The 13,444-nt window shown below is 37.4% G+C and overlaps 1 protein-coding gene across 4 annotated transcripts in view; it reads left to right on the top strand.

Moving 5' to 3' along the window:
• The first annotated feature begins 308 nt into the window (after positions 1 to 308).
• The window catches only part of rad18 (RAD18 E3 ubiquitin protein ligase), a 51,118-nt gene continuing 37,982 nt past the window's right edge, over positions 309 to 13,444 (top strand). For all 4 annotated transcript variants that reach the window (XR_007814236.1, XR_007814235.1, XM_018681309.2 and 1 more), the window contains exons 1-9: positions 309 to 462; positions 1,342 to 1,420; positions 1,870 to 1,931; positions 2,107 to 2,177; positions 6,949 to 7,382; positions 8,078 to 8,177; positions 9,966 to 10,153; positions 10,679 to 10,746; positions 11,167 to 11,227. Coding sequence is in view for 2 of the 4 variants with exons in the window: in XM_018681309.2 (XP_018536825.1) it covers positions 412 to 462; positions 1,342 to 1,420; positions 1,870 to 1,931; positions 2,107 to 2,177; positions 6,949 to 7,382; positions 8,078 to 8,177; positions 9,966 to 10,153; positions 10,679 to 10,746; positions 11,167 to 11,227 (1,114 nt within the window). In the remaining 2 variants the exon portion in view is untranslated. The remainder of the gene's footprint in view (positions 463 to 1,341; positions 1,421 to 1,869; positions 1,932 to 2,106; positions 2,178 to 6,948; positions 7,383 to 8,077; positions 8,178 to 9,965; positions 10,154 to 10,678; positions 10,747 to 11,166; positions 11,228 to 13,444) is intronic.

Raw genomic sequence — 13,444 nt, 5'->3', positions numbered from 1 at the left:
AATGTATTGTACCAAAAAGTTATTTGATATATATACAATACATAATACATAATTATATAAATGCGTTTGTCTTGCGATTTTGCAGCAATTTATTCAAATTCACAATTAAAAAAATGCAATAAAAAAAGTGCAATTATGTCTCCAGGTGTTGACATTAAAGCTCCCTCTGATACAACATAACTTAAAGAAACACTGAATGAGTGAGTCCTAATGCAGCTCCATATGATCTAGCCCGCGGACGCATTGTTTACATCCGTGCATGAACCAAACAAATCTGGAACTCTAATTCAGCGGAAGTCGTCAAATGACGTAAGAGGTGTCCTGTATCCATTCGAGCGGGACTTTGGTTACAGAACGCCGCGACTAAAACTTTTGTAACTTCTTCAGATAACTGCTCTTTGTTTATGAGACATGGCCTTTCAGATCGAAGCGGATTTACCACCTGGCCTTGCATGCCTGAAAGTAAGTGTTGCATTTCTTTTTGAGTGTACCTATTTTTGCTAACAAGGTGGCTGCTAGCTCGTAGCTAAATGAAAACACCAACAGCTTGCATCCAAGGAATACATTCGGACCCTAACTAGCGACGTTATTTTTCTAAAGCAATTTAACGCCTGGTAACTTCATCCAGCTCTTTTATTTACATCTGAATGCGTTGCTAGTAGTTACTAATGGAATATTTGCTAACGTCATTGATAAAATGCAGCAGATATACTTGTGATTAGCGTTACTAATGAAGTAAGGTCAGCTAGGTTACCGCAGTTCACATCAGTATTGATCTTAGCATATAATGTAAGATTAGAGCTCTTTCCAGTCAGAATATGTTATGTTTTCGACGTTTATCGTTCGTTCAAGGGAACAGTCATAAACCTATCACCCCTCTAAAACAAACAATTACCTAAACATACATACAGGTAACCAAGAACAGGATGTTGTGAAATACACCATTTAGACATAAAACCACACGGGAAGAGATTTACCTGCAAAGTGCCACATACTGTGACTATGAAAGTCAAAACTATGAAAGGAAAATGATCAACTCCAGAGTGGAGGTTGTGTAGAAACAATTTTATTTTGTCAGAATTTGTTACAATGGAAAAAAAGGAGCTATTTTTAGTTTAAAATATTTAAATACAATATGTGATTAACTGCACTGTTGAGAATGTTTACACTGCCTAAGATTCACCAAAAAAGTAGTTATTCACAATCTGTGGTATTATATTTTATGAAAATGTCTTGCCATGCTACTTTATTTTCCACTGCGTTTTGTTTCATATTTAAGTGGTTAGTAGTTGAGTTGTTTTATATTGAGTGTTTGGTCACTGTGGTTTCTCTCATCTACAGAGTGTTGATGCCCTGCTGCGGTGTCCAATTTGCTTTGACTACCTCAACATTTCAATGATAACAAAATGCTCTCACAACTGTAAGTAACAAGTAGAGCAGCATGAATGGAAGACCATTAGGTGACTTGTATAAACAAACAAATTAAAGCTAAGATGACTTTCAACAGATACAATTGTTAGTTTTGAAATTCACTTTAACTTGACTGTGATAACTTTGAGTTCCCTGCTTTAGACGAAGCATTTTAATCTTAAGAGGATGCTTCTCTTCCTGAATCTATTTGTGTCTGTAGACTTTGCTTTTTTGTGTCTGTATTTTGCTTTGTGTTGTATATTAGTGCACTTATACTCCAATCAGCAGCTACAGTTGAGCCACACTAGACCCTCTTTATATGTGGACTGAATACACCTGAGAATTAAACGAAATAAATCATTTCATGTATTTTGTGTTCAATATACATTGATACTAACAACTTCAGTGAAAGAGTTGCCTAAGAGATGAACTAAATTCTGTTTGCATTTCATTTTACAGTTTGCTCATTGTGCATCAGAAAATTTCTTTCCTACAAGTTACAGTGTCCAGTTTGCAATACAGTAAGTATGAACTTTACTCAAATGCATAATTATACTCCCAAATTGCATAGAATCATCAGGGCCATAACGTCATTAAGGCTGGCCCATTCGCAAGCCATCCTCTGTAATTAATTGTATTAATTTGATAAAGAATGCAGGTGTCCTTCATATCTTGCCTCTTCTCTTTTTTTTTCAGCAAGTAACAGAACAAGATCTAAGAAACAACCGTATATTGGATGACTTGGCCACAAACTTTCAAGCTGCAAGGTAACTGAACATCACGTGATAACTTGTATGTCTGAAAAGTATCAGGACTTTCTCTGCAAACTGACCTGAGTGCACACTGCATCATTATCAGGGTAAATTATGGAATAAATTAAATATAGGCAGCTGCATTGCTTACTTCAACACCTACAATGCTGTTTTGGGTTTTGAATTCAGGGAACTGCAGTCAGAGTAAGCAGTGAAAATATTCAATGAATATTGCTCTCACCACATTTGTCTACATAAACAAGTCAGCAAAGATACTACTTGATGTTGCAGCATGTTGGTCTTAAGTGAGGAAAGGCTCTTTTTATTTATCACTGTCAAATGAAGCATTTTGTGTCCTTTTTCAAACCAGCACAAATATGGAACAATAATCTAAGCAATCTCTTTTGACACAGCCATATGCAGAGTACAATAGTTTTTATTTGTTGCGTGATTACTTTTAATTCTTCTGCCTTTAGAGGTAGACTAAAAGAATAGTGAAAATGGCAGGTGAGGAAATAAGACCCAATCCATGTAAAACCCCTTTTACTGTGAGGATAGGCGCACCACCCAAGCACCTGTCCAATTTGTATGGTCATAGTTTTCTAAGAACTGAGGAGACAAACGATTGCTGTGGTGATTTTAGGGGATCCAGCTGTTATTGACAAGATTACATTATGTCCACAAGGGAACCAATTTCAGTTTGTTTCAACTTACCAGCATAGGAGAAACACTTAGAATTGCCCTCCAGTAATCTGCCACTTATTTAAGGATTTTCTGTAAATCAAATGGGGATTCTGTTTTCATCAGCTGAGGTCATTCAAGGTTCTCCTTGTATTGCACGTATATTAGTGTTGAGTAGCTCAAGGGCTGATATTTTTTCATTACAGCAGGATGTAGACAGCAGTGTCCAGAGATAGTCTAAAGGAAATTTCTTCGTACTTTAAATTTGAGGGTATTTTTCTCCAGTGACACTTCACATCACTGTGAAGGAAAAACATTTCCTCTAAATTGATTATCCTGTTATGGGTAGTGCTGGCCACATGGGTGCAGCTAGCCACATGCTTGCAGTCATTGGTTGTCTTGGGCAGACTGATAAATATTAAGTTGTTTTCCTGTTGTTTGACAGTTGTTTTGTAAAGAGACTTAAACTGAAACATACAATATCAAGGTACAGTAAGTCACCCCAGGCCCTTAGATAATTTGTCTGTGTATTTTTTAGGATCATAAGATAAGATGAAGATAAGATAAGATGAACTTTATCAATCCCACAGGGAGGGAATTTGCATCATTACAGCAGCAGCAGGATATATCAAGCGTAGCTGAAAGGAGAAAAAAGTCTCTCATCATGTTATACCCACTCTATATCCCTCTCAGTCTTCTTTTGTTTGTTTTTAATGAAGAAGATATAAAATGACAACAGAACAAACTTCTCCTTAGGGATGAATATTTTGCTTTGCTCTTGATATTTCAGAAATAGATAAAGGTCTATGAACAGAGTTTTATCCATGTTTTAAGGTGCCTTATTGTATTTTTCCAGGAAAATAAGCTTACTAGATGAACTCTTGTTCATTTTCTGTTCATCAGAGGGCATCATGCCTGAAAAATAAATAAAACAAAACCCCTCAAACTTAGATAATCTGAATTGTGTCTTCAGTGTCTGGGCTGATGTTGATATAATATCTGGGTGCTGTTATCAGTCAGTAAGCTGTGATGTTTCCCCCCTCCATCAATCACCTCAAAGTTATCAACGCTCTGAAAGGTCTCCCTTCAAACTGTAGACCCTCTGATTGTCATCACTGTTGTGAATGAGTAGCTTGCGCAGCTGCTCTTTCCTCCGTCTTTTAATTTCCTGTTGTCTAGTATTGAGCGTCTGAAAAATGGGATTCCTTGATAGGTGACTCTGTCACAAATTGTTGTTGTTTGTGTCGATAGACTTGTCTCAAACAGTTCAGTTTTGAATTAGTTACTTTTCTGTGAAATATTTATACTGAATTAAAGACTTTTCTCTGTCATAGACTTCATCAAGTTGTTGTGGATTGCTTCCGTCATTGGGCCACTCACATTTCTCACTGTGAAAGCACTGCACTCAGTGGCTGTTGGCCTATGGCACTTATTTACTGCCATTAAACTAGAAGCCTGTTTCTCAAGCCAACCATTAGCTGTTATCGTACTGCCACACATTTATGTTATTGCAGTAACCCGCTACCATGTAGTCTTTTTTCCCCCTTCTGTAAACACATTTAGTTAAACTCCTTTCACACTGGACAAAAAGCCCACTAACACCCACAAACATTTGGCTTTTGTCCTCAGTGTAAAGTAGTCAGAAGTCAGTAGAGGTAGAAGTGGAGCTTGTACGTTGAGACATCACATATGCTGCTATTAAGTTTATTTAATCAGCGAGGGCACAGTGCCCTTTTCTGTTGTGGATACATGGTACATGTTTTCTTGAACATAGCAATTCTCTTTTGTAATTAACCAGTGTTTCCATGTACTATAGTGTGTGGCATTTGTTACTCCATTCATTTTTTATTTAATCTTATATGTATTAAATACAATAAGCCAAAACATGTGCTGGTAAACATTTCTCACTGCTGTTCAAGTACTGTTTTTTTTTTTTTTCAAACCATTTTAGGATTGAATAATAGTTGAGATACTGTATATTGTGCAGTTTGGACAAAACAGTGACATTATGAAATCATGGCACAGAGAGTATTCAAAGGAGTGTGAGTCAACAAACATGCATTTAAGGTCATTAACATCCAGCTTTAAAAGTGCTATACTATCTGTCCTTGTACTCAGCACTCAGTTCTAATTACAAAAGGTCATCCTTCAATTTGTAGGGGGAATCGATATGACAGGACAATTAGTGTTTGTAATTCAAGTAGATGGTATTGACTCACTTTTGGCTCTTGAGATATATTAAATGCCTAAACTCCTGAGTTCATTCCCTCATGTAGTATCCCACTTGTATTTATGAAAATCAGACTTTTTATTTGATTTTATTTCATTTGATATGGGTTTTTCTGTGTCGTGTCTCATTTTGTGTTAATTGATTTTAAAAAACACCTTTTTGGAGTTTCTGTGTCATTCTTAACTCCCGGAAAGACCTGGTCCATTAATTATGAATAGCCTAATGAATTGTGGATACAATCATATTCAACTGAGTGTTTAGATCAGCCCCAGCCCATCCTTTTTCCACCTAAAATGCATCTAAGCCATGCTGAAGCACACCTTGAATGTTATTTTGGAAGGAGCTATATAATGTGTTTTATAATATGGAGCCAGTGCTGGAATAAGGCAGTCATAGTGGAATTGGCACTCATTTGCTGTCTTTTCCTTGAAATTGTTAAATGTTTCTATTGATATTTCAATTAACTGCCCAGTCTTTATGGACCAGTCATATAGTGATGAATGTTATTTAAAGGAGTGCTTCTTTTTGTTCACTGCTTGACAAAAAGACGCTTAAAATTTAATTACTTTGGTGACTTCAAGAGTCTTTTATGGTAGAGTTTTTGTCACCTGTAGCAGAGTCTATTCCCATCATTTACAGACTGCAGTCATACAGCAGTTTGAATCATGATTGACTGTCACAGTGTAACTATGGTGTAATGTTTGTTAATAATTTTAAACACAAAGTGCACTAGATATATTCAACAACTATAAATGTATAGCCTGATTTGTTCTCCTGGATGGTGTCATCTCTATGGCAACAGCCAGTAAACTACTTGGGTACAGTATTGTTTAGGACCATTGGAAAGTGATGGAAGAAATGTGTTTGTTCAAATGAGGCAGAAACAGATACAATGGCTGTAATGTAGGGTGCGAGTTGAATTATACAGGTTGTGTTGAGTAATAGTGCGGTTAAGTAATAGTGCAATAAACATTTAGATACAAATTTACAGAAGTGACAATATTACATAAATTTATGAACCCAGCAACTTTTAACTTTGCAGCTCATTGTGATTTCTATATTTTTTCATACATCTTTTTTTGTATTGCTCTCCCTCCTTAAATATACTGCGCTTATACAATTCAAAATAATTTGTGGCAATACAAAGTTTAACAGTAAAAAAAATTTGGTGGAGCAGTAATAGTAATAGTCACACCTGGTTGTATGCAGTGTTACAGATGAGTGGTAGGGGGAGAGCAATATTTCTTCAAGATCTGTGTTGGGGAGGGAGGAGGTTTTTCCACATTAAACTTGCGCAAAACAGTTTTAGCTAGTGTGTGTGTGTGTGTGTGTGTGCGTGTGAATGCGCATGTATGTGTGCATGCACATGAATTTGCTCTAATGGGGACAGTAAGCACAGATACGTTTTAAATATGGAAAGCAGAACATCACACACCTCATTAGTTCCATTTTATTACCAAGTAATGGCCCTGCTGCAATTTGTTTGCCTTCCACATTTCCAAGACTGTAGCCAAAGTGTCTACTTTTTCTCGCTCAGTTGAAAAGGACGAAGATAATTGTTGAACAGGTGCAGTTTCCCGTCAAAGGGTTCACTTTACTGTCAACAGCACATACTACTCTCTTTTTTTATAGGCTCAATATGTTTTTCAAGAGAACCTTAAGTCTGTTATCCTATATAATATGCTTTATTTAATTACACCTCTGTGTTAATGATCATTATTTTGTAGGCAGATCATTTCTGAGAGAAACACACCATGCCACTGTATATATTAGAGTGTATTCAAATTTTTAAAAGGGGCATGGCTGTCTGCATGTCTAAATCATATGCTGCACACACTTTCATTCACATGAATTTTGCCTTTTTTCTTTTTCCAGGCAACAGTTGTCAAAAGCAAATTTTGACTCTCCTCCAATATCACCAAAGACCCCAGCTTCAGCTGTCAAATGTAAAACTCCCAGAGAGAGGGGCCAGAAGTGTAACAGCTCCGTTCTGAGTCATTTTTTCCAAAAGAGGCCCAAAACATCTCCTGCTAAAGAAACCCAGAGAGATGGTTCTGTCTCTCGGTGTGTTGAGCGGGGGAAAATACAGACTGCATGCACCCACAGTGCAAATGACGCTGACCTAAATTCAACAACTGCTCAATTTCCAGTGGTTGTGAAGGAAGAGCTGATGGATGTGGAGGAGGAGTCTGCCCAGGTTTTGATGTCAGTCAAACAGGAGGACATGCCCTCACACAGTATCAGCACCAGGGTGGAGACGGCACATTCCTCAGCCTCGCCATTAAAAGACATAAAGCCCGTAATCAAAGGTGAAACTTTTCTACCTGTTGGTTAAGAATGCTTCATCACTCAGTATGATACACCCCATCTTACTGACTTGTTTACTGTCTCACAGATTCAGACATTGAACCGAAACTTATCTGGAAATATTTCTTGTCTGAACATAACAATATTAGTATTACATTAATGATGTGTACATTGTTTTAAAGCCAATTTATAGTTCAAATATTCAGCACCAAGGGCAGGAGTTAGTCAGCCTACACTGGTTTTATTGTTGTTATTTCACCTCTGCATCCCACCAATAAAATCTGATGAGGATCCTCTCCCTGTGCCCCCAAATTACCCAGGGAGACATTCCTGGAGGATGTGTGATGACTCTGAGTGGTGTGACCTCTATTATTTGAATTAAAAAAAGTTTTGCAGAATCTTTAATTTTGCTTGGTATGGGAAATCCATTACACTGATCAATAGGCCACCACTGCTTCTGTGTCAAAGTCGTTTTGTGTTGATGGAGTTGTGAACAGGAACTGTTTTAAAAACTTGTGTTGTTACATTCAAGGACAATGTGACATCTAACATTTTAGGTGGTCCTATGCAAAATGCAAAAGTCAGTGGTAACATTTACAGTAAATGTGGATAATGTGTAATTTGGTTCTCATCACCAAAAACTGACTCCTCTCTCTAATAAGATGCTAATAATGTCCTCTTCTGTATCTTTTTGCAGTGGAGTGCCCTGTGTGTTCTGTCAGTGTGTCACAGCAGTTTATCAACAAACATCTGGATACGTGTCTTACCAGTGGAGAGAAGAAAGAGAGCTTGAGAAGGTAAAATACCCACTTAACTGCTCACTTAAATGACAGCTCCCTTCTACATAAGTAAGAGACACTTAAAAGAAGAGAATGATGAGAGAAGGCTTGTACTGCGTGTTGCTGTTTGTAAGGTTGAGGTTGATGACAGGTTCTTTTTTAATGTGAAAAGGACATGTTGAGGTTTTAGGAGCAGTTGTGTGTTGGGGCCATTTTTGGGCCAACAACCACTGGGCACAGAGACTGTTCACACTGACTCTGAAGCTTCCTTAAAAACCTATTTATAATGTGTCTGTCCAGGGATTGTGTGACTGTTTGGGAATGGCTCAACTTACATTTGCAGTTGGTGCGGCTGGATTGCAAGACTGTAATGTAATAAGAAGAAATATCTTTTCATTATTAATGGAGCTAGACAAAATATTCACCTGCTTCCAGTGTTTGATATGTAAAGATGAAACTTGATATTGATCTATGTAACCTGTGGCTTTGGCAGTGAGTAAGTTTACACACCAAAATTTTGGACTGTAGCTTTCAGTAAATGTAGTTTAGTGCTGTGAAGAAGGTTTAGGCTCCAGAAACAAAATCAGGATACTTTCAGAAATAAAGCCAAAGATTTTCTTTTAAATTTATCAGTTAATTTCATACTGAGTGGAGTAAACAAAAAACCCCTAAATCAAACCAATATTTGGTGCGACCACCCTTTGTCTTTAGAACAGCACCAAATCTTGACACACTTGCATGCAGTGTGTGCCACAGTTGTTCTGTGGATTTAGGCTGTCAGTGTCTTCTGTCTCTTCATGTGGGCTAATATCCAGACGGTATCTATGATGTTGAGATCAGGGCTGTGTGAGGGCCAGACCATCTGTTGCAGGACTGTTTGCTTTTCTTGTTGTTCTGGAGTCATATCTGGGGTTATTGTCATGTTGCAGAATGAATTTGGGACCAGTCAGGTGCCTCCCCAGTGGTATTGCATGATGTATAAGAAGCTAAACATCTAAAGTGCCTTAAATCTTTGCACAGTACTGTATGTACACATTGTATTAACTACGGATCTTCACAATATAAGCCAAAGGATGTATCATTAGTTGACTTAATGGGTGCTCTTTTGTGCTGTCTGTTCTTTCCACTGGTTAAGAAGTGTTAATCAAGTATTGTTTGCTTAGAATGGCAGAATTCCAGTATTATACAATTACCATCAACATGGCTACATATCTTGCCGAAGACTGGGTCTGACATAATGTGAGAGACTGATCCTTTTGAATGGCCTTTGGTTTTCCAGGGTGATTAATGACTCATGTAGCAATTATGAGGTTCTCTTATGAGTGGTTGTATTTGTGTAACAGTGCAAAGCACTTAATCTGGAGTAGACCTCGTGTCATAAAGATGAATTGCAGAGGTTTTAATAGTCTGGTCTTCTGTAGCTAGCCAAGACGAAGAGGATTCCTCTTGCTATCAACCATAATAACTTACAATTATGTCTTATTCTAAAGACAAAATAAACAAGCTGAAAAACACATTTGACTGGCTTCTGTGATTGTGACAGGACTACGGCTCATAAGCCCAGGCTGAAAAATGGCAACTCCCATTTGTTAACATAATTTTGCCATGAGCTCAGCTGATGTGAACACTGTGTGTGATGTATCTGATAAAGGTGGCATCATTATTTTCTGCTTATGAGGTCCAAGACTTGGACTCAGTACAGTCATAGAAGTTTATTACTGCTGAGCACATAAAATGCCTCCATCAGGCATTACCAAGTAATATCTGTTAATTACTGAAGTAAATTATTCAGCCTGTCTTTTGCAGCTCCCTTGGCAAGGCGAGGCGCCCAATGGCCAAACTGGTGTACAACTTACTTTCCATGCAGGAGCTGAAGAGGAGGCTGAAGGAATGCCACCTCTCAATGCAGGGCTCTCGAGACCAGCTGATCAAAAGACACCAGGAGTTTGTCCACATATACAATGCCCAGTGTGATTCCCTAAACCCAAAATCAGGTGAGAATATTTGGCCTGTTATACCACAACAGTGGTACTGTAATTAACTAAATTATTTCATGTATGTAGCCACAGTTTCCTTGTTGACATAATACAGGGCTGTGAGATTTGCCCCACTTTTACATTCCTCAAAGCAATCTGCTCTGCAAAAAGTTTTATATATGAGTTAATGCACCAACAAATGTGTACATGAAGCCGATAATGGAAACTGCCAAAATCAAATGGAATCAACATAGATCTCTTAATTCACACCTATTAAACATCCATCTGGGAATTACATTTCACTTCCGCATAAAAGTTATTTTCCCATAGATAACATATGAACATATACAGCAACACGTATGGACCGACACATTTCACGGGTTTTTTCTTTCCCTTCCCCTACTGACATTTCCAGGAATGCCTCAGTGTTGAACAGTGACCTCATAGGTCAAAAGCTTTCATGTGTTCGATACTGTGATTCATCTAATGGGCAATATTTGTGATCTCACGAGTAAAAAAAGATTTTCTTTCCTCTGTTAACAGCTGAAGATATTGCCAAAGAGGTGGAGGCCAATGAGAAGATCAGGAACCAACTGGGAAAAGCCAAACCTGTATGTACTAAGTGTTTAATGGGATATTTTTAGAGTTTGAATTGTATTATTATTTTTCTTCTTAAATATTTTTTGCCTCTGGTGTATGTGTAGACCAAATGTTTTGTTGAGGGGGTTTTCCCTGTATTGATAGTTGGCGGCTATAGTGTGAAATATGCAATTCATTCAGTGTTGTGTGCTGTTAGGCCTTAAGAACAGATAGAGTGCATTTTGCTGAGAAACACTGAATTTAAAAAAAAAAACCCACAGGCTACCTTTGAGCACTTTGTAATCAGAGTAGTAAAGCAGTTTTAAATTGCTGGCTTATACCAAGCTGACATGAAGCAATTGCACAGTAAATGTTGTTGTAATACATTATTGTCAAGTCTTTTTTCATTGATGATTAATGTATAATTTTTTGCCCATTCAAACCTTTTGCAGGTCATGGTATTCACAAAGAATCAAACTGAGAAGGAAATTGAGGAGATGCATTCAAATTATAGTAAGTGATCTTTTGTTTTTTGTTGTTTGTTTTTTGTTTGTTTGTTTTGTGTTGTCACTTGTTGACATCTCAGGGGTCTGACTCCCCAAGCTGTCTGCTCAGGAGGAAATAACTACTACTATTAAATGGTTTAAAAAGAATACAGCAAAGTGCAGTGTAACACCACAGTGCCTTCACTACATCTACAAAAACAACAAAAATTGCCAAAGAAATTCTATAGGCACAGAGCAATAAATCAAAAAAGTCAGGACCGTCAATACAATGTCAACATCATGTCTCATTTTCCCTCCTCTCACCTTCTGTGTATAGCCTTAGAATGTCAATTTAGCATAAATCAAGAAGATTGTTGATTAGAAAAAGGACACACTACATTATATTTTAGAGTTCTAAAATCTTATGAATATATTTACTTAATCACTGAGGAAAGAAGGAATAGGTGGTACTGTGAGCATGTGGGTGTAATAAAAAAAAACTGTGTCCAAAACTGTTGCAAAAACATGAATGCTGTCTTGTGTAGAAAGAATTTTGAACTTGGGTAGAATGAACCAATTTTGTGTTCAGCAAAATGGTTTGTAATGTTGCTTTCTCCTTTTTGTTTCCACATATTTCACAGTACTCAAAAAACCTGATATTGGAAAGCACTTTGGTGCGATTTTCGTTCTACTAGAGTCGTACACGCAGAGGCTCTTATAGGACTTTAGGAGGGCTCTGCTGTTGAGTCTCAATTAGGAAAAATAACTAAGCTTTTCACTTTTGTCAGACAATATCGCTCAATATCTGAGGCGTTCTCTAAAGAGGAATATTTCATAGAGAACCATAATTAAGATAAAAACAACCCTTATTAAAGTACTCAAACATACACAGAATAACAGTGCATATACAAACATGGTTGTATTATTTGCAGCTTACCATCCACTGCACTAACTAACTTCATGTACCTATTACAACGTGAAACTACACTGTAAGTTTGATTCCTTTGTGTTTCTTGTATTTTATTTAATTCCAGTTCATCTTCTCATATTTGATTTTCCTTTTAATTTATTCTTTGCCTTATGTAGTGCTCTGTGAACTGCCTTTTTTGAAAGGTGCTATACAAATAAACCTTGTCTTGCTCTCACACTCGTACTCATGAGGTAAGGGCAGGAATTGAAGTCAGTGCCTTAGAAGAACTCTGTTCTTATGTTTTATTACATCAAAGTTTATTCATTTCTTCTGATGATAGTGGAGGTGGAGGTGGTCTTTTAGACTGCCCATGTTTGCTTTGAAATACTGTACAAAACCCTATTTGATGATTTGAATCCTCTGTCGGAATTCCTTAGTTAAACTATTAAATGGCCTTTTTTTAAATAAATACCCTGAATTATTACCTGCAGAACAATCCAGGGCAAAAGTTTGGGTCTCAGAAATTATCCAAAGATTAGGTACACTGCGGGCATCTTAATTTTGGCCTGTGAAGACAGTTTTCAAAAGCAGACCATGGGCTTTCACACCAATTAATGGATTTATTTTTTCCACTTCTTGGCAGCTAGTTCAGTAGGAAAATCCACAAGTAGAGACCTGAGTCTTGCTTGAGAGGTAATCCATCACAGAAACTGCATGATGTTATTTTTGTAGAAGTTGAGTAATAGTTGCATGGCAATGCAGTGGAGAAGTAGAGACCGCTCTGGAAACCGAATAGGCAATATTCACAGTATTACAGATTTTTGTGTCTCCAGCAACATCATTATGATTTTGCATATTCAGTGTGTCAGCCAGCCATAATCTCAATCTTTCTTTATTCAGTCTAGAAGCCCTCCATTTGGAGCCAGCCTCATATACCTTCCACAACACATTACCAGAAACAGAAACACACACACAATTGCTGTGTCTTCAGTGAGTAATTTAGCAGCAAGAGGCGGGATGGAAATGTAAAACTGATGAGTTTTTGCCTCAGTGTAAATAATACCCAAGACTTTGTTATTATGACATGTAGGGTTAGTTGGCTATTTAAGTATCTGTCTACAAGTTGTTTTTCCATTCACCATGAGCTATGACACATACAGATGTACAGAAATCAGGACCAGGTGTTTGTTCTTATCCTCTAGGCACAGAGGTCAAGTAAGAAGAGCAGCATTAGAGAACATTATCTGAAGTCATGTTGACATGGTTTAACAAGATGAAAACCCCGTTGGAAATAACTCTGTAGAGCTAACTTTTAAAGTGGCTGAAAAATGGATG

The sequence above is a fragment of the Lates calcarifer genome, linkage group LG12 (assembly GCF_001640805.2).
Source record: "Lates calcarifer isolate ASB-BC8 linkage group LG12, TLL_Latcal_v3, whole genome shotgun sequence".
NCBI lineage: Eukaryota > Metazoa > Chordata > Actinopteri > Centropomidae > Lates > Lates calcarifer.
This window is presented reverse-complemented; position numbering and strand designations above follow the sequence as displayed.